Source organism: Pleuronectes platessa, chromosome 22, assembly GCF_947347685.1.
Source record: "Pleuronectes platessa chromosome 22, fPlePla1.1, whole genome shotgun sequence".
Lineage (NCBI taxonomy): Eukaryota > Metazoa > Chordata > Actinopteri > Pleuronectiformes > Pleuronectidae > Pleuronectes > Pleuronectes platessa.
In genome coordinates, this window is record NC_070647.1 from 8265617 (window position 1) to 8293578 (window position 27962).

At 41.0% G+C, this 27962-nt stretch overlaps 2 protein-coding genes across 7 annotated transcripts in view; both read left to right on the forward strand.

Annotated features, from left to right (window-relative positions):
- The window catches only part of LOC128428449 (kinesin-like protein KIF21A), a 43913-nt gene extending 34513 nt beyond the window's left edge, over positions 1 to 9400 (forward strand). For 3 of the 4 annotated variants that reach the window (XM_053414625.1, XM_053414624.1, XM_053414626.1), the window contains 13 exons: positions 1627 to 1684; positions 2578 to 2632; positions 2802 to 3010; positions 3162 to 3335; positions 4286 to 4318; positions 4440 to 4576; positions 4709 to 4793; positions 4910 to 4999; positions 5092 to 5250; positions 5347 to 5464; positions 6218 to 6388; positions 6530 to 6729; positions 6912 to 9400. In XM_053414625.1, coding sequence (XP_053270600.1) covers positions 1627 to 1684; positions 2578 to 2632; positions 2802 to 3010; positions 3162 to 3335; positions 4286 to 4318; positions 4440 to 4576; positions 4709 to 4793; positions 4910 to 4999; positions 5092 to 5250; positions 5347 to 5464; positions 6218 to 6388; positions 6530 to 6729; positions 6912 to 6969 — 1547 coding nt within the window. In that variant the 3' untranslated portion in view covers positions 6970 to 9400. The remainder of the gene's footprint in view (positions 1 to 1626; positions 1685 to 2577; positions 2633 to 2801; positions 3011 to 3161; positions 3336 to 4285; positions 4319 to 4439; positions 4577 to 4708; positions 4794 to 4909; positions 5000 to 5091; positions 5251 to 5346; positions 5465 to 6217; positions 6389 to 6529; positions 6730 to 6911) is intronic. The other variant, XR_008333796.1, reaches the window with a different exon arrangement.
- A 6733-nt stretch (positions 9401 to 16133) lies between these two features.
- The window catches only part of LOC128428444 (copine-8), a 74048-nt gene continuing 62219 nt past the window's right edge, over positions 16134 to 27962 (forward strand). Inside the window, exon 1 of one of the 3 annotated variants that reach the window (XM_053414616.1) lies at positions 16134 to 16359. In XM_053414616.1, coding sequence (XP_053270591.1) covers positions 16262 to 16359 — 98 coding nt within the window. In that variant the 5' untranslated portion in view covers positions 16134 to 16261. The remainder of the gene's footprint in view (positions 16360 to 27962) is intronic. The other 2 variants (XM_053414617.1, XM_053414618.1) reach the window with 2 other exon arrangements.

A 27962-nucleotide genomic window follows, 5' to 3' on the forward strand; every position in this document is an offset into this window, starting at 1 on the left:
CATCTTGTGGCTACAATTTATTTTGCAGGCTCCAGTTTCATTTCTGAGATTTCACACTTTGTCACTGATACGATCCAAATTTTCTGTGAAGGAACACATTGAGCCTTTCAAATAAATAATATGGCCGCCTTTTTTCCATTCTTTGTGTTGGAATTTGATTTGGTTTCTGCTTGTTTCTTCTGTTGTGTTTGGTGTGAACTCAGAGTTAGGCTACCTGTCGCCAGGTGAGTACGAGATGCACAGAGACGTAACCGTGTCTCAGAGAGAGCGTGGCACATGCACACCACAACATTTCTCCTCTGGATTTACTCCCGCAAGAGGAGAGAAGAGAGATAGAGTAACTGAGCCAGTTGGTCAAATAGAAATATTTTGATTGTGCACTCGAGGATGCTGGAAGTGGGGCTGCAAGGCAACAAAAACATATGGGTTAATTGTGGGTTTGGCATGTCCCAAAAACATATCTGTATTCTTTAATAGTCTTAAAGCAGAGTTTCCTCCCTGCTGTTGTGCGGAATGTTCTAGAAGTCATCTAAACTCATTGGCCATTCAAATTGATATAAAACTCATGAATTTTGTTGCAACACTGCTTTTAATATGTAAATATATTTACTTTCTCTCAGCACCCACCAACTCTGACTGACTTCCAGTGTCCCTGAGTGCACCGTAGATTATTTAGGTGTTTTTAGTAGGATATGCCTAAGAGCTACTTGTTATTCTGCAACCAAATTGATGTATTTAGACATAAATATATATATACTGTACTCAACCATTTTCATCCTGCTTTCAAAAAAGCAAAAAAAAATCTATTTGTAAAAGATGTATCTTGATTATAAAGTTGTGGAAAATAAGAAAATTTGATGTTTGATTATTCTGAAATTGAGCAACTTTGATAAAGAAGCCAATTATCAATTGTGTCTCTTCAGTAGATGAAGGAAGCTTGTGGTGTGCATCATCCAAATTCTTTTTTTTAAACTAACCAAGCAGAAGTAATGCTGTAATGCAGTGACGTGCATGGCGTGTTGTGTTCAGTCCCCTCCCTCCGTGACCCCATCTGCTAGTCAGTCCCATTTAATCAAGCTGTTGTTACTAAAACTGAACAGCAGTAAAAACCCACACTGCAGCAGAAGTGAATATTGAAGTTGTGTGTACATGACAGTTTGTGTGTCTACGTTCATGTGTTTGTAGCCATCTGTCTCTTCTCTGCTTTTTCCATTATCCCTTTATGCAGATCAGAGATGCTGTGTCTCAGATCGTGTACTTCCACATTTTGAGTGCATCAGTGCGTTCACCAGATAAATATGGCGACGTTTAAAATACCCCAATAGTGCACTCACAACGGTAAAATAAAAGTTGTGTGCAAAACCATACCTTACCCTCGATGGTCGCCATCTTGCAGAGGGACCACCAACCCAGGAGGTTTTATATAACCTTTGGTCTTCAGTACAGATGGCGTTATCAGCTGACAACTTTGCAAAGCCTCAAGTTTAGCATTTTGTTCAGCGCCATCTTGTTTTTTTGTAACCGCAATACTCCAGCACTGTAGCTACAGAGTGGCATTACTGTATATTGCCAAAACCTTGAACCGTGTGCATGTGTGTGTGTGTGTTTCCATTTCTCGAGGTGCAGAAAATGGAGATGACAGCAGTAGTGATGAGTCTACGCCCAGCCCAGCCACAGAGGGCAGGTAAATACCAATTTTTTTTTTTACAGGAAAACCTTGGGTGAAATTAATAAAACTACTTCAGGCGTGTTGTTACATATGCCCGCTCAGTCAGCTGGGACACTTTATCATAGCTTTCTCTGCTATGCTATGTCAGAATGTGTTCTGGGTAAAAGCCACATTATATTAAAGGAGTAAATGGTATTGTTAGGCTTTCATGTACTGTATTTCTGTGGATTCATAATTGTTTAATACAGGAACAAAGTTTTTTCTCACAGTGAAAAACATCATGGTTAAAAAGATGTTATGGGGCAAAACTTAAGGACAGTAAATGTTTAATGTCATTCATAGAGGATCTACATTACATAACAACATCACAAAAGGACCTGCCATTATTACAGCTGATCAAACCACTGGAATTAATTCATAATTGTATCTTTATTTATATAGCAGTCTCTCAAAGATAAATGATCAGAATGTTACAAAAGAATAAATGTGTGAGAAATTTAAGCATGACCGTCCATTCAAATAATAGAATATAGAATAAGGGCAAATCAGGGAATGCGGTGCGATTAAAGTATGTTTAAATATTTATTTGAAAGGAAGCTACTGACTCGGCCTGTCGTATTTCCACAGGTGTCCCAGAGCCCCTGAGCTCTTATTTCAAAAGCTCTGTCCCCTTTAGTCTGTAGCCGAGAATCTGGAATGGTTGAAAGGCTCATGCCAGATGATCTCAAAGTGAGAGTAGGGTTATATGAGGATAAAAGATCTGCAATCTACTGAGGAGTCAGACCATTATGTGTAAGTGATTTAAAGGGCCTTATAATCAAGTAGGGGTGCTGAGGAGGCTGTTTGGTTTTGTTTTTAATTCTGTAAGAGTTAGAATAACTGGATAACATTTGCTGACTATGTTGCAGTTCACTTGCATCGGATCTGTTGAAGTTATGTGGTGAATCCAGACCGAGGAATAAGGTACTGTACGGCGCGTTTCTCCAGCTTTGAGATTAAAGTTGAATGTCTTTTCGGTAAAGCAGTTTAGTCCCTGTTTGCCATTCCACAGTGTTTATTTTTAGGATTTGGAATAATTACTAACTGGTCCATAAACTTGTGAGTCAGCTCAAACGTCCCCTGCTCCCCTTAGGCTCGCAGGCGGACCACTACGCAGATGGAGCTGCTCTACGCCAGCAGTGGGGATCTGTCCCATGAATCTCCCATCGGAGACTTCTCAGCCCCCTTGCTGCCCCTTACAGAGGGTCTGGAAGGGCCGGCGGACATGCAGGGTCGTGCGGGCGGTCAAACCCCTGACCGCGAGCACACCCCATTTGCACAGTCTGCAAGGCCAGCTGGCATGTAAGTGTTAAAGGAAGGATTTCGCCACATTTTACAAATACCATAGCTCAGGATCTCTACTCTGAAATGTGTTGTATCTACTTTACTATTTAGTCAGCAATTCTACCCTGCCAAAGTACCCTTGAGCAAATTCCTTTATCCGTTACTGTAGATCTGGGTCCAGGTCGCCCACAGGGACTGAGAGGAGGCAGTTGGAGCGCTCGCCCCTCAACCGAAGGAAGATGCCAGACAAAGGATTGACAGCAACACACATCCCAGCACCTGCACACACACCTTCTGTCAGCACGGCAGAAACCAAATCCAAAGGCAGCGACTACAAAACACTGTAAGTCATTTTAAATGACCAGTAATCAATATAACAGCTGTTTGCTTTATAGTCATGCATGAGGCGTGATACTGCGTTAGTCACTGCATCTGTTTGGACTAAAACACCTTGACAACTACTACATGGATCGCTTTTAAATAAGGCGCACATATTCATTATACTCACACAGGGAATTTCTCTCTCGCGCCACCTTTAGTTTGACATTTGTGGTTTTAATTTAATTATTTGTCAATAATGTTGATTTACACTTCTCATTCCTTGGTTGATAAAAAAATAGAGAATGTGAATCAGACACCAGTACACTCATTACATTCAAGTCTAAATTTGGGGTCAAGTGGTCACAGCTCTGGTTTGCCATGGAAATTGTTTGAGATGAGTCTTCGAAGTGGGATATGTAGTAGATCATTTCAATATTTACTTCCATTCTGTGTTTCCAAATGCTTTGGACCTACATGGACCTACATAGCACCATACTGTCCCATTTTGTAGCGGCACTAGTATTATTACCATTGTCCGTTTTTTATTGGAACTATTTATAAGTGGATGAGCATGTTTGTGCAAACCTTATTCATGAAACAAGCATATTTAAAATGCATGAAGTAGGGTTAGGGTTAAATTCAATAAACAGTTTTTACAGCAAAATGAAGGAATGACGGTGGCTTTTTATCAAAACATTTCATCAGGGGTTTGAAAGGTAAATTTCCCTCTCATGATAAACTCTAATTCTGATGCAGAGTTTCACTTCAATTACGATTGTTTTGAACATTCCGTTTCTGCTGTGCTTTTATATAATGCATTATCCCTGACAAAAACCTGCATCTTAGCATTTTCATTGTAAGAGTTACATTAGCAACATTAACAGAGTACAGCCTCACCGAGTTGCAAACATGACATTAGACTTTTCTATTGTGTGATCTCCTAACAATCTCTGATTTTAACTATTTTTGCAGGTTGGACGAGTCGCCTATATTTGAAGGCCATAGGTATTAGCTCATCTTTTTATTTGATTTCATTCGATGTTAACTTTAAATGCAAAGTTAAATGCATTGTTTTATGTACAATAATTGAAGAGGTTCAGTTTCGATTGTATCATTTGTATTGTAGGGGTGTGATCAACCCAATGACGGCCTCTAAGAACAGCCGGGGGGCCAAACTTCAGTGCGTGTTCGTAGCTGAGGGCCACACCAAGCCTGTCCTCTGTGTGGACGCTACTGATGATCTGCTCTTCACGGGATCCAAAGGTAAAAACCATGATTTGTTTCCAACTCAGAAAACATTATTACCTTCTTTTAAGTTTTAACGCTACCTCAAACTGATCCACCCACTCTAACTTGTGTGCGTTTGTGCTTGTGTGTGTGTGTGTGTATTTTCAGATCGGACATGTAAAGTCTGGAACTTGGTGACTGGTCAGGAGATCATGTCTCTTGCAGATCATCCCAGCAGTGTTGTCTCAGTTAGGTAAGAGTACAGAGCAAGCTAAACAGCAGTTACCGTAGTATTTACTGAAACTAAATGCACTTAAATGTACTTTTGATTCATTATTTATTTATCCTTGTTTTGTCGTTATATTTCAGGTACTCATCTAGTCTCGTCTTCACTGTTTCCACTGCTTACATCAAAGTCTGGGACATTCGGGATTCTGCCAAGTGTATTCGCACGCTTACGTAAGAGCACCCACCCGTCTTTTAACATCCATGCGGCTCGAACAGTGTGTCGCCTCTAATGCTGATCTGTTGTACATGTGCGTTTGTGTCAGGTCCTCAGGCCAGGTGGGTCCAGGCGACACCTGTTCCTCAGTCAGGAGTTTAACCATCCCACCAGGAGAGAGCCAGATCAACCAGATCGCTCTCAACCCGTCCGGCTCCTTCCTTTACGCTGCTGCAGGCAACTCTGTACGCATGTGGGACCTCCGCAAGTACGTTTAAACACAGATTAGATTAGTTTTGTCTGTGCAAACATTTTCTGAGAAGCAGACAAAATTAATATCATGTTCCCACCTCTCTTTCTTCAGGTTTGTGTCCACAGGGAAGCTGACTGGACATTTGGGACCTGTCATGTGTCTGACTGTTGATAAGTTGGGTAATGGACAGGATGTTGTGCTCACTGGATCCAAAGACCATCATGTTAAAGTAAGAGACACACACATCAGCAATCACGTATACTGACATTTACTGGTTTTAATCTCTCGAAAAACAATGTGCTGGAACCTCAGCTCAAACCAGTCCTTAAAAAGTCATATAAGATTATCAGTGACTCCATACTTGTCGTCTATGACTTTCAGCTGCTGCCATCAGGAATTAGTGTTAGATTGCCTGTATGTTAAACTATCATCAAGAAGTTTGGGTTTCACACTGGTAAACAGTGATGGTGCAAGGGATGGTCAGTTAACCTTATACATCCTTTAGTAGGCATTTTCTAATGGGCCTATTTTCATTCCAGTGTATTTTCTCAACTTCAAACCGATTTTTAGATTTGAAATTTAGTCTTGTCTATTATGTGTGTGGATGTGACTGTCCCCTTATATCTGCTCCTCTGAAATTAACACCTACTAATTCACAGAAGGCAAGTGGGCGTGTTGATAATGTTTTTAACGCAAATGTGGAAGAATACAATTATCTCAGTATGAAAAAGAGGAGCTGTAGACGAAGATGTGATAAGAGCCTACGCCGGTGTCAGTGTGCCCTAAGCAAAAACATTGTGATTTCCGCAGCGAAATGTGTACTTGTATATTCTGCCTCCTGCATGCTTCTCCTGTTGCTGCGTTCTTCATATTTGGAAGGCAAACTCAGGAGAAATGGCCACAGCCTATCCTCTGGACATTTTCTGGAGTTCATGTTTGAAAACAGCTTATGCATAGAGGGCACATGTGCTTCTTCCTCCAGATGTTTGAGGTGGCAGAAGGGGCTCAGGGCAGCATCAGCTCCAGCCACACGTTTGAGCCCACTCATCAGGATGGCGTGGAGTCCTTAGCCGTGCACAGAGATGTCTTCTACAGCGGCTCCAGGGATTATTACATCAAAAAGTGGGACTTAGCAAGTAAACAGCTGCTACAGGTAAACTGATATAACCTCGGTGATCCGCTCTTCATCAAGCTTGACGTCCCCAGATTTAAAACTTTTTATATATTCAGATTTCTAAAGAAATAAAAAAAGCCAAATGTCGCCTGAATAACTGTGCTCTGCTGTTTCCTCCAGCAGTCGGCCAGCACTCAGGCAGACTGGGTTAGCGCTCTGGGCGTGGTGCCAGGCTCCCCGGTGCTGCTCAGCGGATGCAGGGGAGGTCTCCTGCGCCTCTGGCACGCCAACACACTAGCACCCCTCGGCGAGGTCCGGGGACATGACAGTCCCATTAATGGCCTGGCCACCAACAGCAGCCAACTGTTTACTGCCTCTGAGTGAGTCACAAAACATGCTCATATGAAATGTCATGCTTCTTTCTTTCTTTATGACTCTCAGGTCTGTCATGATGCTGGGCTGTGGCTGGAGCAAAACACTCTCAATCTTGTAAAAGAAATAACATTTTGAAGACAGCAAGGATTTTCATGACTTGGTGTTTGTTGTTTTGTTTTTGTGACAGTGACCGCACAGTGAAAATTTGGGAAGCTAAAGGATCTCTGGAGGAAGGAGTCCACTGACATCTGCTTCCTGATAATCAAGACATGGCCCTGCATGCGGGCAATGTCCGCTGGCCTCCCACCCATCAAAATCAAGCCAGCAAACTGTGGATTGGAGCCCAAAGTGGGTCAAGGAAGTGATTTTTTTTCAGGTCAAGATAGAGCTCCGAGGATCACAGGACAGCCACAGTGAGCTGCACCTTTCATAACTGTGACAGAAGATAATGAAAACCAATTTATGGATTTATGGATCTGTCCTAATTGGTCCAGGAGTCTGTCCTCAGCTTTCAACATTCCTCTCCTACAACATGGATAACGTCTATTCTGACACTGAATTTTCTTCACAGCTGCTGTTTCCTTGCACCAATTGTTGCACATAAAAAACTGCCACTGCTGGAAAAGTCTTTTGAATCATCTGTTTACCAGCAGTGTGAGTCTGTCCCGTGTTTCAGGTGTCTATTTGTGTGTGTATTCGCTGTAACCAAGGACAAAATAACTACTGAAACTACATTTGTACGTGTTCTTTAGCTGTTACTGCCTAATAATGAACCCTAAGTGGGACAAAAATGGCCTCTACAAAAATGGTAATTTCCACATTTTCCACATCAGAGTTCTTATTTTGACCAGGGTTAACTCAGTAGACATGTTTATGGACACAAACATTCTGATATTAGTCTCTTTGGTGTAAAAGTGGAGTGATACACTACTATGTAAACAGCATTTCTTAATTACCATTAAGGTCATTGTGGGAATAAGCAATAAACGTATTAGGACAAGTATTCTGACTGGTCGCATTATAAAGACATTTATACGTCTTTATCGCTGGAAAACATCCTATTGGAGTTTTCATGTTTAATAATTTGTGACACCCTCATATAGTAGTTAAAAGCTGCTTGATCAAGCTTGTCCTGGGTTCACATTTTTGAAGTTTTGAAAAGAGGAGAAGTTGACGCTTTATAGTATTTGGTCTATGGTTGCATAGTCCATTACACTTCTTTAGGCAGGGGTTTTAAAATAATGGCAGGAATGTCAGATGCATGATGTAGTGAACATAAAGTAAACATGAGTCAAAATCTGACTTTTCTCTTTAACAAGAGCAATTATATAAATGGAATATTCAGTTAGTAATTATGTCAACGTCATAATCAGAAAAATGTCTAATTCAGAATAAGGTCAATAATCAGCTTATTATTGTCAATGAAAACATAGTCACTGTGTCGCTAAAAAATGTCTTACGGTCAAGCAATATTCCTACATGCTCCCAAGCAGTGACTACAGAAAAGACTGGAAGATCTGTCTGGGCTTTTCTAAGAAAAACTACTTCCCAGTGAACCCCGGCTTTTAATCTGCAAATTGTCTTATCGTTAAAACGCAGATAGTTGCTGTTCCATCCAGTTTCAAATGTGTTTCCCCAGCTTTTGTACCTCGGAGCAAGGTAAACACTGTTTTCCTCAGTATTCTCTGGTTGATGCACACACAGTTTTTGTACCATTTGTATGTGTTTAAGTAGTGTTTACTTTTCCTGTGCTCTCCCGTCTGCTCACTCCCCTCTGGCGTCTCGGAGGTGCGTCATGAGCCCATATTCTCTTGCCTCCTGGGTTTTGATTCTTCAAATATAAAGATTACCTGCTGAAGTTCTCAAAACTGAAGTACAGCCATGGCAGCAAGTGCTTTGAGGAAGATGTTTGCTGGATTCATATATCACGTAGATTGACGAGGAGCTGTTAAAAATCTAAATAATGTGAGTGAAATCATTCGCGTTGTTTTAATCAAGCACCTTGTAACTCTTAAATGTCATGGAGTAGGATATTTGTATTTTGTGAAAGCATCTGTCCGTGAAATGTGTGTGTTTGTTTGTGTGTGTGTGTGTGTGTGTGTGTTTCAATCCAAATGATGTGATAAGTTCTGTCCGTGTACAGCGGCTGCTCGCCTCTGCTGTCCTTGTGTCTCTAACAGCTGAGCCGCTCAAAACATCAGTCTTTCAACTTGAGTGTAAAAAAAAAAAAGAAACTCTACTATTTATTTATTTTTTGTCATTGATTATTGATTTTTGCTTCTTGCTGTTGTGTCTTCCTCATCATTCAGAGATCTCATTCCCATCCAATGCCTCTGGTATCAAAGCATCGTAGACATCACAGAAATTATGGGACGGGCTTCTCCATAATCAGAAGTGAATTATCCAGTGCCTGTCGTAAATCCTAAATTGTAGGACTGTAGAAATGTGCTACAGTAAGTATCCCAGTGAGAACTTGCAAGTATTCTTAATTCATGATGGAAATTAATGATCCTTTGATTGCAGTTATCTTATTTTGAAATTTGTAAATCTTGGCTTGTGTGTAAATACAGTTGTGTCTTTTTCCTGCTGATTCTGTTTCAATCTAATCTGTTTTTTTGAAATATCAGCTGCTGTGTAAAAATAGATTTTAAAATAAACCGTTTTTACAAGCGGTAAGACTTCTCTTCCTTTTCTTCATGTATTAATGGCTTCTGACCACATGGTGGTAGTAATGTATAATAGCACGTGATGTGCTGCTGGATAAATCATCATCTTGTATGTTGAGATTCTGGCAAAGTTTGTAGTCGTTTCAATTTTGTTTCCAATGGCATTTTTTTTTAGGATCCACATCCAAAACCCAGCCCATAGATGACAAAACATCTAATGAAGCAGCTTGATCATATGGAGATGGTAGAAACCCTTATGAATATTATAATTATACAATAAAGTGCATTGTGATTAAAAAAAAAACTAAAAGTAATCGTTGCTCTACAATTATTTTAGCAATTCTGTAGTTTCTGTAAAAGGAGGAAAAAAGACCCTTACTTAAGACCACAATACATCACCACATTTTACATAAGCTATTGATCCCATCTGCCCTCACTAAACCATCATTTATCTGCAAAATTGGCATAGTTGTGTCCTCTGATCAACTCCGGAGCGCAAAGACAGTGAGAGGTGGAGAAAAAAGGAAGGGAGTTAGAAATCCCCCTGAAGATACAAGGTAATGTGAACAGTGATGGAAGGATCAATATTTAATGTCCGGCGGCATTGAGAGCAGCAGAGTGTTAATTGGCCTCGCAGGTGTGGAGTATCGACTCAGGGCGGCATCACACCGCCTCATGTGCTCTGCGTTCAACTTCTCCTCTGTTGTACTTTATTGTGTTCTAATAAGTGTTTTGCAATGACATACCGCACTCCCACACTGCATCTTTCAACCCAATTAATTCGGCATAACTTATTTGTTCGCTCTCCAGGGTTTGACCGGGAAATTATTATTTCTCATTCTGAGCAGTGTGATGGATCCTCGCTGTAACTACACCAATATGATTCATACATAAGGCACTAATGTGAGAACCTCTTATGCTAACTTTCCAATATTTCTTACTTAATGCAGGAAGCAGGGTCAGGATGCCCACAAGTTGTCGCCACATTAATCCAAGAAAATAAGAAAAGTAAAAAAACGTGTGTGTGTGTGTGTGTGTGTGTGTGTGTTGTTGTTGTTGGGTTAAGATTAGGTTTTGGCTAAGGTTAGGGTTAGACAAATAGCAGTTGCAGTTGTGGTGATGATTTAATCTCCAGGAAATGAATGTAAGTCTATGTAGGGTCCCCAAATATAATTAATGGTCACAAAAAAAATGTATGAGATAGGTGGGGAGGGATCATTTTGAGGACTTTGAGTGTGTGAGTGTGCGTGACTCGCTATTCTCACTATTTGTTCTAGGCATAATTATGTGCTGTATGTATCACAGCATCCTCTCAGTATTATTTTCCCCTATATCATTTGGTCATTAGTTAGTGCTTTTGAGAATCATTGTTTTTTTACCTGAGGATTAAATCATGAAATAAATATGAAGATAATCAGCAGCAAAGCTATTCTGTTGTCTAACAATCGGCAAGATATATTCGCCTCAACCTGCCAGGTATGAAAAAAAGCACATCCTATTTGCATTGTATGTATTTTACAGCTACATTTAAACAAACCCGGGAAGAAATCGTGGGGGAAGTCGTGGCTCAGTTAGAAAAATAAACAAAGGAAGAGAGGAGAGATATGATGTGTGTGTGTGGGGTTAGGAGGGGACAGGTTGAGGAAGCCAAATGGTAGTTAAAGCGTTTTTTCTGAGCAGCAATGAGGCTCAGGAGGAGCAAGGTCAATATTCATCACCCCTGCATCCGCAATAGTGCATCCTCCAGCTAAAAATACCAGCACGGCTGGTTTATGACCAGAACTGATGAGCTGTGATACTGCTATTTGCTCTTTGAACGTGTCTGCAGAGAACCACCTAGTACCCTCTCAGCGTGTCTGAGCTATGAAGCCAAACACACGGGGTAGAATAACAGTTTTTAACATGCCAGTGAAAGCAATTTAGCATGAAATTAGAAGGTTGTACTTGTTTATTTCATCCACTGAATAACTTTGAATTTAAACGTCTTGATAAAGGGAGAAACATGCAGAGGTGGAGATTAGCAAAAACTAAAGGACAGACCCAATTTCAGAGCCCATTGATTATCACCTTTTACCAAATTTCCCTCTAGGGGCAAAGACCTTTATTTTTAGGCTGCTGATGTAGACAGGATATCTGGCAAAAACTTCAGTTTAAAGTCCGACTTTGTTTGTTTCATCACAAAGGTTCAACGTGTTTTAGGTCCAGGCAACATTTTTGCTAATCTCTATTGATAGCTGTCATATGAATGGAGATAGATGAAAAGCAGACAGTGTTCTGCCTCTTTTGCTCTTGAATTTGGACTGTTTACCTTCAAGCAACCAAAGCCTGTGTTGGCAAATAGAGCTCAACGTACTGCAAATTAAGAAAACACATGCATAGAGAAAAAACACGTGCAAATTAAAAAAACAACCTTCATCAATTTCACGACACATGCGCTGCAAATAGTCAGCAGAAATTTTTCCAGGGGACCCTAAAAAGTGATTAACTTGGCTGTGGTTCAATGCTTTGTGAAACTCAGTCCCAACTGAGGAGTAGCAGACTTAAATAACGTTACAAAGAATTGAACTACAGCCAGTTTCATCACTTTTTTGGGTCCCCTATGAACATTGTTTTTTCTATTTGCAGCGCTTTTTTCTATTTGCATGTGTTGCAGGGATTTCTTAATTTGCAGTGCATTTAGCTCTCTCTGCCACTGTAAAAGCACTGTCCCTAAACTACAGATTAAGCAGATTCGCATGCAGCATCTGTTTATAGAGAGAAGGAAGGACCAAACACCAACAAGTGATGTTCGGTGCGGCTGGCACAGGGTGATTAAACTGATAGTAACAGCCACAGAATGCAACTCAAGCGTGTGTGCTCTGGTATATACATTTACATTTGACAGAAGAAAGCTCTTTACGTTAAATCACCTGCAAGATCTCTCCATGTAAGTGCAGGTCAGTGTCAGTTGTGTGTTGAGTGGCTGAGTGTCAGTGACTATTAAACCCAGAGAGCTCTCCAGTTGAACCCTGTGCAGTGGAGAGTAAATTAGCAAATTAGAGATCATAACTACCTGGGTCCTCAACAGTGCAGCAACATGACATTTAGCCATGGCTGAGCTGAAAGAGCCAAGGGACATTTCATGAAATATATTATTTATTGTGACAAATGAGACCTGGTCTAATATTTGAACTAACTGATATCTGTTGGGAATTTCCTACAGTAAATGTTTTGTTAGTTGTGCATTCATAGAGATTTTTTATTCAAACTAGCATTGTTTCTCTCAGGAGGGCAGTACCAGCCCATTAAACAATGGGCGTGGTCCAACACCTGTCACTCTTAAATATTGAGTGAATTGCAATCAAATTTAATACAGACATTCACTGTTCCCAGAGGATGAACCCTATTGATGATCCCGTATCTTTTTTTATCTTGTGCCGCTTGCAGGTCATAGTTTTCACTCATGCACTGAAACATATCAAATTATTTATGCAATGGACTTGTGCAGCTGTTCAAGGTTTCCAGATGAAGAACCTTCACGGTTTTATTATGTGAAAGGTGTCAACAACTCGCCTGGGTGGATTGCTGTGATATTCTGTACATATATTATACTAAGGAAAACATTTACTAATCTTATTGATCCCTAGAGATCAAGAAGAGAAGGATCAGATGGTTCGGTCGTCTCCTGAGCAAATCCAGTGACAGGATCCCTAAAGCTAAATCTGAGGTTGACTCATACTGGCAAAAGAAAGAGGGGCAGGCCATAGGCAACCTGATGATGGCTGAGATGGAGGAGAAAGAGGAGATGGACTGTAACGTGTGGAAAAAGGTTATTGCAGCCAAATATCCCACAGGGTTCCATGGGGACAGGTAAGTGGGTCAAGTTGGTGATCCTTTAAATTTACATCTAAATGGAAAAGGAGTTCTGAAGTTCTAGGAAACCAAAATTGGCTTTGTGACCTGTTATTATAAAAATATATGATGATTGTGCACGGAAAGCCTGGATCCATTGTTTGAATCCAGTTTGTGGAAATGTAAGTGAATTAAATGATGTTTGAAATCTGTCCACAGCTGAATTACGTTATAGATATTCAGTATATAATACAGCATCTTCTTTTCTTCTGTTATTTGTTTTGTGAGAATGAACATAATTTATTCATCAAAGCAAAAGTAAAATATGTTGTTGGTAAAAGATTTGCCCACTATGAATTCATTAAAACACATTATGATGAATTTTAGGAATGTTTTTTTTTATATGGATACATGAAATTGCTACCAGGACAGTGAATTAATTGTGCAGCAGTTTATTCGTAAAAAAACAACTATATTCGTTTATAATGCATGAGCAGTAATTGTGCTGTTTTAGCTGTATTGTGATGAATGGTTATGCATCTTAAATCTATAGTGTTGTTTTGTGTAGTACAATAGTAGAAATTACTTTTCTGTCTGTCTGTACCTGTTGTTTGTGTGTGTGTCAGTCCATATCCATTATATTTGCCCCTGTATCTGCATGAACCCATCCACCCCAAGCCAGAGATGTGGACGTGGGGCGGAGGCACGATGTTTGCCCAAAGGTGCCGTAATGGTTTTTGCCACCATTCCGCAGATCCAGCCCAGGGTGTGTTGTGCGTGTGCATGACTGTGTATGTGCCTGTGTGCATGTGTGTGTAAGACTGCTATATTTAGACATGTGGTCAGCCAGTAAACACACTGAGTAATACAGAGATGCGTCATTTTAAGATCCTATGACTCCATTATCTAAACATAATTCTTACACCCACATTGATGCAGCCTATAGCAAAAGGGGAGTGGGCTCAATCTTTATCACCTGCAGGGCCGTTTGGGATATGTGCGATGTGATGCGACATGAATTTACAAGTCACGTGGAAAGAGAGAATTGGAGAATTGTGATCTTTTGTATCCAATGAATAGGGATACTTGAGTGCAAACACATGTGCAGTTTTAAAACACAAAGAAACAAGCTTTCTATACGAGCTCTAACAAACACATATTCTTTAGGTCTCTTTTGGGGACACTCACACAAACGCACAATGTCCTTATACTGTGACTCTCCTTATCCCTTTACATTTGTCATGCTGTCATTCTATTCTCTGCCTGCGGAGGGTCTCCCTTTCACTTAATTAAATCAGATGCTTATCCTCATCTCTCAGAGAGAGAGAGAGGGAGAAAAAGATAGGGACGAAAGAGGGAGGGAATTATTAGTGTTTCTACACAAATGCTAATAATAATATCAATAGAGTAATCACTCACTGGCGACTGAGACTACAGAAACAGTGTATGTATCTATATATACACATGTACATGAGTTTAGCACATTACAGAAGCACTTACAAGACACAGATGAAAAAAAAAAAATTTTAATAATCACAGCAGACTTTTAGAGGGCAAGTACATAAAACACTAGAGGTTACGTTTACCAGAATGCAAATCAGCGTTGTTCTTCATTTGGACTCTTGACCATAAATTTCAAACCCACAGTCTGAAGCTGTGTCTCAATTCATGCATCGTTTGTGGGCTGCATTTGAAGGCCGATGGCATCCCCGCGGCGCGACTGGGCCGTCCCATTTAGAAGGCTTCTCCAAATGTGGCCGACAAATCGTCCATCCATCCCAGGCTTCAACGGGTGGATCCTTCCGTGCCCCAACCTCTCCAAGGATTCATTATGCTTCATTGTCAAACGGCTTTTTAAAACAGGTAGCACAGGGTCGTCTGCTGCTTGAGTATCACTCTTCAACTCAACCTAACAGCTGTCAATTCACATGTTAAAATAAAAATAATTAGCTAGCGACATTGATAAGAGCGGGACGAGGTGGTGATACCCATGACAGAAAGCCTCTCTAGAAGACTCGTTTCGGTTCATCCTCCTCGATCTAATCACACCACGAAGAACGCAGCTCCTAAATTGAGACACAGCTTGTAAGACGGGCTTTCTGCTAAAAATAGTACATTACTCGCAAGATTTAATAAACCCCATGACATCATCAGGGGGCCCAACGGTTTGTTTTTGCCCCCCGGGGACCTCCAAACAGGTTAATCTGGCCATGCAGGAGGGAGCAAAGGGGGTGTTTCATGCCAATGCCTCACATTGGACTGAACTGAATAACACTGAAATGAACTGAATCACACTGAAATGAACTGATGTGAATAGGGGTATTGAGGGGAGAGGAAACGTGTGGAACACACACACACACACACACACACACACACACACACACACACACACACACACACACACACGATACTTTACATGATGAAATGTATTCCATTTTCTCTTGATGATTGTATCATTGTCGCCACTTCCATGCCGGTAAATGTGAGCGTAAATGAAATGAACAGAAGTCAGCTGATATGAATTTACACAGACAGGGGGGGATGAGATGGGAAGGAAGAGAGAGAGAGACACACACACACACACACACACGCACACACACACACACACACACACACACACACACACACACACACACACACACACACACACACACACACACACACACACACACACACACACACACACAAACAAACACACACACACCCATAGAGGAGGAGAAAGATAAATGACATCACATCTCTCTCTCTCTCTCTCTCTCTCTCTCTCTCTCTCTCTCTCTCTCTCTCTCTCTCTCTCTCTCTCTCACATTTCTCTCTCACATTTCTCTCTCTCTCTCTCTCTCTCTCTCTCTCTCTCTCTCTCACATTTCTCTCTCTCTCTCTGGCACCTTTGCTCCATTTCCCGTCAGGGAGGCGCAAACACACTTTCCCCTCCTCTTCCTCCTCCTCCTTCTTTTTCGCAGCTCGTATAAAGCCGCTGGACTGCACAGGGGGAGAACAACCGGAGGAGAAGCATTGTTTTCCTTTTTTTTTTGACAGGATGAACAACAGTTTCTTAAACATGGCGTCGATAGGCGACTTCGACCCGCTCAACGCGTCTATCCCTGCCACCAAAGTTGAAATCACGGTGTCCTGCAGGTAGGCGAACGTGTCTCTCTTTCACCTGTGTGTGTATCGTAATCTTCAGACCGGGTTTACTGGAAATACACCGAGTCGTAAACGCAGCTGGAAGTTCCGCCTGTTCACTTCCAACTCCGTCCAAGTTTCTGTTCACCGACTAAACTGTCACGTTATCGCTACTTATTCTCAAATACGCAGAGAAACCGTCAAATACTGTCGTGCTGTCAAAAGTATTTATTAATGGCAACATGTACACGTGACTTTTTCAGGAAAGAATGCACTTCTGTGGATATTTTGTCAATGCTGTTACAACCAAAACGTCAACACAAACTTGGTTACGAGTACCAAAGTTGCTTTAGGTTTTTTGGTTACATTAGCTACACGTTTAAGGAGATGCCCGTAGAAAGCAAAATACATTCATAAAGTATGATATAATGTAAATAAATGCACAGCTGGTTATGTGATCATGAGCATTGTATGGAATATAGCACAGCGGGATAAGGCTATTACCTAGTTGTTCAATGTTAGAGATTTAACGAGCTAAGTAGTTAGACATTTTCAAGCTGTGTTGCTCTGGCATAGACTGTTTATAAACATTGAAGACATGACAGCTGCAGAATCTAAGCCAAAAGTGTCTCCATCGCCCCCTGGTGGGTGGCTACAGTATAGGTCTTAAACCCTGTATCCTCCATGTTAGTGAATGGGTTGGCATCTTCAACTGTAAATAAAGATGAACGACTTGACAGCTACCCAAAATTGGAACCAAAAGAGATTAAAAAAGTGTCTTGATCGCCCCCTGGTGGCTGTTTGCAGTATAAATCATAAATCATAAGTTGCCAAATCGCTGTAATTCCAGGTAGATCGTAACGATCGTAATTTGTATTGTAAATTTTGTTTTGATTGGTTATGTGATGCTATTAAAATTGGGTGAAATGTTATGATTGACAGCTGACACTGGCCTGCAATAACAGTGGGGTTTCACTCTCCCGATTCTGCACAGACTTTGGCTCCGAAAGATGTCATCACAGCAAGATGACAGCATTCATACGCTGGAAAAATTTTCCTTAGTAGTAGGAGCAAGTTAAGATGTGTCATCAATCATTATGTGCCATTGCAGTGCGCGACTGATGATGCTGTTGTTGTCGTTGTTGGTGTCCCCCCCTGTCAAAAGAGGCCATATTTTAGCATGAATGCATATAAAACGAGTCTCGTGTACCAAGGAGTTGTGTTGTGTTAGGGTGCATCTGTGTGTGTGCAAGTGTCATGATGTGATAGAAACAGACAGGGAAAGGCTGGGGACCAGGCTGGAGTGTATTTAACCCCCTTTGAAGGGGGTCTTCCCCTCTCATTCAGCAGGGGATTTTGTTGTCTGTGTATAAGCAGGGGAGAGAAATGTAGAGAACGTGGTATTTTTCCTGCCACACTGGTGACCCAGAGGCTGTATTCTTCACAGGTTCAGCCACATGTTTTGAGAAGATAATCTTATAAATGTGTTGCCTCCATCAAATGAAAGAGGTTATATTTTACACAAGCTCTCTGTGACGTCTTTTACCACAACTGTTGCCTTTAATACACCTGTTAATGTTCAGAATGGACAACACTCAAAACCATGTGAAATTAAAGTTTTTTCTCATAAACTCTTGGCGTTGTGTCACAACCCTGAGGCGGCACTTTCACGGTAAAATAGGTTACGGTGTTTGTGGTTAGTAGTGATATCATCAACAGTGTTATATTTCTACAGGCTTTAAAAACATGCTCCAATAAGCTGAGGTTTGGTGACAATCAGTATGAAGAGTATGTGTGCTCCTTTGTTTACATGAACTTCTATTTGAATCGTGCAGTGTGTGTGTGTGTGCGTGTATATCTGATGATATGAATATTGATCATTCCTGCAGTTATTCAAATGTTGAACAGAAAAAGCCGTTAAAAGTTTCCTGAATCTAGAATATCTTTCCCGGGTGTTGCCATGCTGTCAGTGCATTGTTGTGTTGTTCTGTTTTGATGAAAACATGAATCTCAAACAATACTGATCAGTATCTTATTCCACTGAGGGAGTTTTAGCAGTGTAAAAAACGCTATCTCTTACACATTAACTGGAATTGAACATAAATTCACATAAATAAACATTCAACATAAATCTATCAATCCTTTTAATCTCCTTTACTGTGATTCTATTGGCAAACTAGGTCCTATCACAGAAGTCAGCTACGTGATTGTGATTAAAGTTTAACACAGGAAACAGTGCATGTTGGCACTGCTTTTATTTGGCCTGATTGTGACGCAGTTCAAAGATAAACTTGATGTCTTAATGGGATGTAGATGCCTTTCCTGCTTGACTCTCTCAGATACTGCAGTTGCTGTGTTTCCAGTAGATTACAGCTTCATCTCCTTAGTAACACAGTGCTCATGTCATTATATGCAGTATGTGTAAGTGGTAGGGCTGCTCGATTATGGGAAAAATCATAATCACGATTATTTTGGACAATATCAAAATCACGATTATTCAAACGATTATGTGCCCTTATTCTGAAGTCTATGCTTTATTATTTAAATGACTGGAGCGTGCGCAATAAAGTGTATCACTTACGGTTCAGGTAAACACCGATGACGGCTGCGTGTCTTATTCCTCCGTGAAACCAGGATATCGGTGCCCGGTTATTCTACATGGTGTGCTGCTGCTCGAACTTTTTGTCGATCAAACGGGGGGGGGGGCCTCCCTGCTTTCCACTCGCGCTGTTTTTTTCAACGCTTGTCACCATACACACAACTCGCCTCCTTCACTTTACGGCTGCTTGAGAGTGAGAGCCAGTCAGCGGGGCCGCTGAATGCTTTGGGGGAAGGACTGAATTGCGCAAAAAAATGTCAAATAATCGTTTCAACTCGATTATAGTAGTTTGGAGATCGTTTGACCCAATAATCGAAATCACGATTAAATTTCGATTAATCGAGCAGCCCTAGTAAGTGGACACAATGGACAGTGCTCAATATCACCATGGTTACTACTTTTTTAGGTTTCCCCTCTGTGTGTGTGTGTGTGTAGGGGGGTGTTAAAGTGCGAAAATTAACTGAGTAGACAATGGCCTGAGAGTGAGCAATGTTGTGCGTTGTGGCTGCAATGATTGTTGCTGTCATTCACAATTGATCGAGGATGACAGAGAGAGAAAGCTCAGATAAAAATCCATCTTCACAGGTCAGGTAGTGGAGTCCAATTGAAATGAGTGTAAAAATATGCAGTGCTGAGTTAATTTGGCTTATTTCCAATGCAAATCAGTGTTCTTGAAACACTTAGAGTGTGTGTCTGGGTTTTAAGATGTTTCCACCTGTTAGGGGAAAACTGTAACAGGCAATTTGCGAACAAGTGAATAATTTCTTGTTTTCCTTTAATTTTGATATTCATACTTATTAATTATTTTTAAGACACTTATGTTGATCGAGAGCAAAGAAGGCAGGAAAAGAGAAAGTTCGAGAGCTTTTGAGCATGCACTCTCAGTCCGCATAGCTCCTCTTGTGTAATTGCTGTGAAGTACATGGTGATAAAATCATTGTAGAAATTTTGACAGATCCTGTGAGCCCGCATCTGCAGCTTATTGAGATAATGCCCTGATGCTAGGAAGTAAGAGCTGGGCTGAGACTCAGCAGTTAGCTGGAGACATTTTGCTGATTGATGGGGGAGCCTGTGGAATCAGCTTGGATCGATAACGGTACTCAGCTCTGGACAAAAGCACACATGCACCAAAGTATGTTCAAGCCTACTGTATGCTGCTGGCGCTACATATATGAATGAGTGTGAACATAAGCCATTCCTCACCTGAACTCAGTCACAGAAGGATGAATTACTCCCTGATGCTCCTTAGCATCACCACCTACATGTTGGAGCAAGCAGACTCTGTGGTGAATGGCCCCAAGTCCAAATATTCTATTATGGCCATTGATCGGGCCAGCACACAGGCTATTACCTGTTATTTCACACACACACACAAACACACACACACACACACACACACACACACACACATATACACACACACACACACCCACACACACACACACACACACACACACACACATATACACACACACACACACACACACACACACACACACACACACACACACATTAGCGGCTTTCGTCTCCAACCTCATTTCAAAGTTTACCCCTAGAGAGGAGACATCATGTGAGCTACGCAAGGCATGGGATTGGCTGGTTTACTGTACCAACCGCAGGAAATGCTGATCAGAGTGGCCCAGCATTATATCAGACCAGTCTAATCAATTGCTTAATTAGTTGCCAACTATTTTTGTTATCGATTAAATCGATTAGTTGTTGCAGCCTTGGTTCCAGCATCTTAAAGGAGATATATGATGCTTTTTCAGTTTTTCCCTGTCCTCCAGTGTGTTATTTATAATGTTATCTGCAATGTTACAGAAAACACTGCTCATTAAATGCCTCGTCTGTTGTCCCGCCGTTGCATCCACATCATTGTAATGTCAGGTGACATCATTATGCCCCACATTCCCATCATGCATGTCTAGCATCTAATCTGGCACGCCCCTTAACAAAGCCAGGTAAAGCAAGGGCAAACTTAAAGCCGAGCAAATACGCTTGCAGCAGATGAACAATCGTAACAGAGTAGATTGGCCTTTATTGAGATGGGGGCCTTAAAGAGACAGGAGCTAAAATTAAAAAAAGTGTTTCAGACAGGGTTCACCGACCTTCAGGTACAGAGAGTATGAGGAGAGTTATGTGTTTTCTGAACATTGTAGCATATAAACCTTTTAAAGGAATAACCCAAAGTAAACGTAGGAACCTGTTAAGCGTGTTCGTTTATCCTAAATATGAGAAGATGAGCCAAACTCGGTTTGTTCAATCAAGTATTTATTTAGAAAGCAATGAAAGGTAACAATCAGCAAAGCAATGGGCATCCAACAAGTCGCATCAGAACACGAGACCCATCAGAACGCATCAAACAGCCGGCGCCTGTCTGTTTTATAACAGTAGATCTTGGTTCTTCCTCCTCGAAAGTGCGAAGGCGTAGTCCCTCCTTCTTGGCTTTGGAATAAGGAAGTGACAAGTCTCAAAATGTTTATCTCTTGACCAGCCTTGACACAGCTGATGGCATGTGGGCCAACGGTGTTGACAATTGGAGAGAAGATTATTGTGTTCTTGCTATATCAAAACAATGTTCTGTTTGTACAGACATTCAAAACAATTTAACCAAAACAACGAAACAGCATTGTGACGCAGACACATTCTAATTTTCAAGATTAAACACTTGGAAGGAAAGGGTTATTATTAATCATTTGCGCGAAGGCCTTATCTGGCTCAAACTACTTCTATCTTTATTCATTGAGAGTTGAGTTAGACACAGACTATAGCTAAAATATTGAAATCATAACAAACCTCAATGTGAGCATAATATATCTTCTTTAAAGCTGGCACTCAGCTTGATAGAAAAGTAGAAATAATACATGCACACGCGAAACCAGCCTGCCTGGGAGAGATAAGGACGGGACGGGCTTCTGAGTAGGACCTAAGTAGTTTTATTTTTTCTTCAAAATTTATGTCATTGTCAGCAAACATCGAGACTATTGACAGCAATAATTCCCACACTCCCTCCTGTGTCTACCCTCTCTGTGCTGCCGAGCCATGACGAGAATAGAAACAGAAGTCTCGATCTAGTTTTCCCTGTTGCCACAACATGTGCCGGCTTCGTCATGCATCTAATATCGTGCGTTGAAAATATTTCCTGACTGACTTCAGCAAAGGCTGGTTTTGAAATATGAAAGGAAGCTAAATTTGAAAACAAGGTCATATTTGTTCAGGCTTGAAGGCTGGGACACGCGACTGCCCTGATCCTAATAGGTTCACTCAAAAATATGTCATCACATCAGCTTCAAACCACAAGTGGTCCTGTATTTGTTCTTGTCTTATCAAGTATTTTTTAGCAATTACATTTTTTCCTTAAAATTGATTGTTGATATTTGTGGATGTGTTGTGAGCACATTGCATGAAGTGGATATAATCTACAGTAAAGCTGATGACAAAGTCTAAATACAGTGATTGGAGGCTTCCCCACACAGCCTGGCGTCAAAATCAGCTGGCTGTTGGCAGACTAGGTCATTATATGCTTGTCATGATTTTAAAGAGATCCGTTGTATTCTGTCTCCTAGTGGAAAACCTGGCCTTTGTCTAATTTTGAATGGGCTCACTTGGCAGCGTGATAGTCTGTGTTGGCAGGCGCATACTGACAGTGTGAAGCTGGCAAACTCCCATTGAGTTCAAATCGTGGTGTGCTTGTAACCTCTTGTTCTACTCTCTTCTTTTCTCTAAGTGCTGGTGTTGAGCGCAGCAGTACTACATGCACGCAGATGAAACTGTGGACACCACGTTGTCATTTGCATTATATAGCCTCCTACCAGTTCTATTAGTTCTTCAAAATCCATATTTTATGTCAGCCATTTGGATGAAGACCTGACTTAGCCCAGCTAGTTTCAAAGCTGCTCATGAAATACGTTTTAAACTTGGATGCTGAATGTGATTAATTATGTATTAGGACAGAAAAGCAGCACTGATCTATGACTGGACAACAAGCATTATGGTAAAATTGGGATACACAGTGCTGTGGGTTGTTTGGCCTCTGCCACCCCTTAAGTCATTCTGTCACTTGTCCGGTCTGATTTACTTATGTAGAGCACTAACAGCAGCACAGTCAATCGTTTAACAACATCTTGTTTTTCATTTAGTCGTTTTTGGTATGTTCGTGTATTACCATTGTGGTATTTTCTAGATTGATTTCTTTGCTAAAGGAACTTGTTCCGATGACAATCTCAATGCTCTTTAAGCACAGTTATAGGTCTAAAAAACAACGGAATTGCCTTAAGCCAATGATCAGTGTAGGTTCAATGGAATACTTTTGATACGAGGTTGCTGAAAAACAATATATTTATAATTTATTTTACTGTAAATCTTTCACCATAACTCCAAATTATACACAGGCATGTGTTCCTTAAATAGTGGAAAAGTTAAGTAAATTAAATTAAGGTGGCTTGTTTCTTTATTGTTGCACAAAACAATATTTAAACCGATTTTAATCTTCAGCTTTCTGATTGATTTCGTTGAGGACAAGATGTAGGATAGAGTTGATGGACTAATGAGCCCTCAGTCCTCAATCATTTTAGCCCTCCCCAAACATATTGATATTCAAGATACTATGAATTGAATCCTTCACTAGAGCAGGGTCCTGTACATGCAATCACTGGAACACACCCTAAAAACCACTGCAACTACCAGATGTGAGACTTCATATGAAAACATTTGTTGAATTTGGTGGAATCTCAGCCCGAGGAGCAGATAGTGGGGTGACGCTGCAGGTTATTGGGCCACTGCCAAGAAAGGATACTAAGTAGGTTGGATAAATATAGGTTGTGTAATGTTGGATCTTAGAAAAACAGAGACTTTGGACTATGGATGGGCATAATTAATCGACGATCGATTAATTGATCATTAAGAATTTCGTCGACGAAATAATTTTTTCATCGAGAAATTCGCTAATTACACATTTGACCATGGGGGGGCAGTGTTTGAAAAAAACGCCACAGTCGTACTCAGTTACCTGCGACTGGCTGCGAGTTACCGTGTAGTTCCATTTCCAAAGTAAACATGAAGAGGTCAAGGCGAAGTGTTGCATGGGACCATTTTGAGTTAAAAAATGACTTGGTTCACTGACAACACTGCGAAGCTATCCCAGAGGCTGCGGGAGACAAGGAGCCTGCGTTGTCTGACACGGACGAGGGCAGCGCAAACACCGGAGCCGCGGCCAGGCTAGCCAAGTTAGCACGGAGCTACCTGTGTATCACGGCGACGTCAGTCCCCTCAGGGCGGGTTTTTCGGCGGCTAGACTGACGGTCACCAGGCTGCGTTCGCGTCTGACCCCAGAGCAGTTTAACATGCTCATCTTTCTCAACACAAATCCGTAGGCTGGTGCTGAAGTTGTATGTGAGTTACTGGTTATTTTTATGAAGCTTTCTCGACTCGGTACCTTGTTTGATAGTTTTGAGTTACATTTGGCAAAACCTGTCAGACCTAAGTATTATATATTTGTAGTTGTTGTTTAACATTATGTTTTTTTATATTATTATTATTTTATTTTGGAGGGAAAAAAAACGAGGGTCAGTTGTGTTTAGTAGCACCGGCTTCTAGCTGTCGGCTCCGTTGCTTAAGATTACGGCAGCGCATATTTTGTTCAGCCTGTAATAAAGATCTCAATGAGGAAACACGCTTTTTTTTCACTGCATTTTAATGTAGCTTATAAATAGTAAATTTTTGAACTTGAAAATATTAACGATTAATCGAAAATTCGTCATTAACTCTCCCGACGATCGACGAAGACAATTTAATCGAACGCCCATCCCTACTTTGGACTATTGAAACGAAAACGAAATCTATGCTTGTTTTATTGATACTAGCTTATTAGAATGCATCGTTGACTCCACTAGACACTGCTAGCAGCAAATATTTAATTTACAGGAATTTTAAGTCACTCGGAAAAGATCACATGCTCTAGATTGCATCCAGTGGACTTCACACCATTGATTTTTACCAATTCACATTTTAAATCGTGTTATTTATTAATCCTGCCATTTCTCTCATTAAAACAGTGACACCAGATCTTTCATCACACAACCTCATATTTTTGCTCTAATGAACAATTTACCCAGCAACACTGTCCTTTAAAATTACAAGTCATGACCAAGCTGCTATCTATTTTGAGGTTGCTCACTCTTTTCCGTCTACGGGGAGTGATTGCGTTGACCTTTTTGGTCCTGTGGAGCTAACATAATGGTCCTCTTATTGAAGACACCGCTGACAACCGTCACTTTGAAGGGAAGACGGGGTCGCCTGCTGCGCGCTGGTTCAATGCCAGCCAAAAGCACAAAAGGGATGTGTTCGCGTGTGAGCAGTGACACGACGGCTAATAACTTTTCCTGTGTGTTTACACATGGTTGTGAACAGCAGGGGGTGCAAATGATTTTGGATGACAACACAGTGGTGCTGGCAATCAGGGAGACAAAGCTATATTGAAAGAAAAACCCTTTCTGAGCTTGGATTGATGCCTTTGTCTTGTCCGTCGTACACTATCTCTGTTTCTTGAGTGTGTTGGTACCTTTAAGTGTTGGAGGTCCTGTTCTGAAATCAGGTTTGGGCTTCTTCTAGTCAGGTCAGTAAAGATGAATGCGTGGGAGGAAATTACTATTGACCTCCTTCATTCTGTTGTTCATTCGCTGCAGGTGGTTTTTCTACATAAGTTACCAGACAGTATAGGCACTGTGAGTCTCTGTGGGTTTAATTGCACACTAGACACACTTTGAGAGCACACACACACAAACCACACACTGATACAATGCCTACACTCCATACATCAAGTTGTATAGCTACAGGGAGAAAATAGATTGATAAAGATCTACTGAAGAGGGAGAGCATGTCATTGGCAAAGGTCAAGGGCTATGTGTCCACTAACATACACACACAACACAACAGTGAGTTGTGTACTACCACATTCAGATATAGTAAGTAGTGGGGTAATAGGTAACGCCATTGGCCATACTCTCAAGGTTGGACAGCTGTGGAGTTATTTTAAAATGCAGGTGATAAAGCATGGACTCAAGGACACACAGACACACACGAATGCCTTTCACATCAGCAACTTAACCGGAGCAGAGTAAGTGTTATAGTTGCAAATAATAAACTGTAACATTACTGTATTTGTTGAAGGACAGTCACAGAGTGTGGGATCTAGAAGTGTAGTTGTGAATATGTGTGGTATGTGTGGTATTTCTGCATAGCTTTTTCTGTCAGAGGAATTTGTTTAGATGACAATCTCACCTGTCTGCACGCGCAGCCGTACACTTGTGTCGTATATGTATAATGACACGGAAGGTGTGCCAACCTGTTTTTATTCTCTCATGTGCATGCTGCAGCTTTCATGGTGACAAAATCATAGGCATGGCTACAAATACATTTGTGTTGCCCACAGTTCATTGCTTTTCAAGTATTATTTTACGAACAGGGTTATTCCTGCATAGAGAATAGCGATGTGGCTCCCTCAGTCAAATATTCTGCTGCCTTCCCCTCCCGACAAAATTCTAGTACAGTGGAAACGACTTATAGTGATCAAGTTTGCCAAATTCATCACTATAAGCAGTTGATAACTATAAAAGAATTGTGTAGCTTCTGTATGATAGTCCCATAATTTGACGGAAAAGTAACAGCGACACACACACAGACACACACACACGCAAAAAACGAGTTTGTAAAAACTACTGAATTTGTAACTTAGCAATGTGTGGAGAGCCGAAGGAGATGGTGGGACGCCATCGGTTTGGCTTGATTCGGTTGGCAGTCCGCAGTCCCAGAGGATCGAGATACAGAGAGGAATAGTAAATTGACAAGCTGTTATAAAAAAAAGCTGTTATAAAAAAAAAGCTTTATTATGTATGTATGAAAAGAGCCAAAATGAACAGTGTAAGCAAACCTAGTGGAGCCGTGCATGGCTCCCTGGGTGTCTGCCCTGGGCGTCTGCCCTGGGCTTGGTGGCGCTATGGCCGGGCTGTGTGCACTCTGTCACGGACAGCTCCACTGTCCCGGGTCCATGCCCCTGCAAAAATTCACATTTTAGGCTCTCTATATCCAGTCTTGAGTAAAACAGACAAGAAGAAACGCTCACAAGCGATGAATGGCAGTTGTGTAGGCTACAGCGTAGGTTCTGGGTCGTGATATAAAACAGTATATCAAGTATAAAGTATAAAATCTGGCTCCACTTGCAAGGTGCTGAAAATGAGGTCACAAGTAGGGATACCATCAACACCATTTATGAATAATTAACTGATATTCAATCACATCTGCTAATGGTAATCACTGGATGTACATTTTGATGATTAATTATTTCTATTAGTAGAAAATCTTCTCATTAGATCACAGAACTTTGCCAAGCAGGTACTTACATAAGTGATATCTGGTTAAACATATAAGTTATGTTTCTATCAAATACATAAAAAAGTGTAGGAGACATCAGATAACTGCATAGCATTTAAAAAACACTTTCTTAAAATTACCAATGTTATGAATGTTTATTTCATTGTCAAAACACACCTACATGTATTAAAATGTTCAAACAAGAAAGCCTTTAAAAGAACATCTACTTCAGAGATCCGATTTCATGTATCTTTCTTTACATACTTTAATAAATATATTTAGACGTATTGGATTTGTAGTCTGAAAAATGATCTCATCAGAGCGGGTGGTTCTTGAGAGTTATTTCTTGTGAAATAAATAAGCACTGAGACTGTTTGACCTCTCTCGGTCAAACAGGCGTTAAAAGCTATGCTCAATGGACCATCGCTGAACGTGCCGGAGCCCCAGCAGCAAATTAAATCATCAATGGGTGCATAGATGTACAACAGAAAGCCCTGGAGAGCAATTCAAGTGAAGGACTGCATGAGGGCTGACACACACAGACCAATACAGTACATAATCCTCACGGCATGCGCACACATGCATTTAAAGCCATCACTTAAGCATTCACTTACACTCGCAGGTAGTTGTGCCGCTGCACCTCGCATCA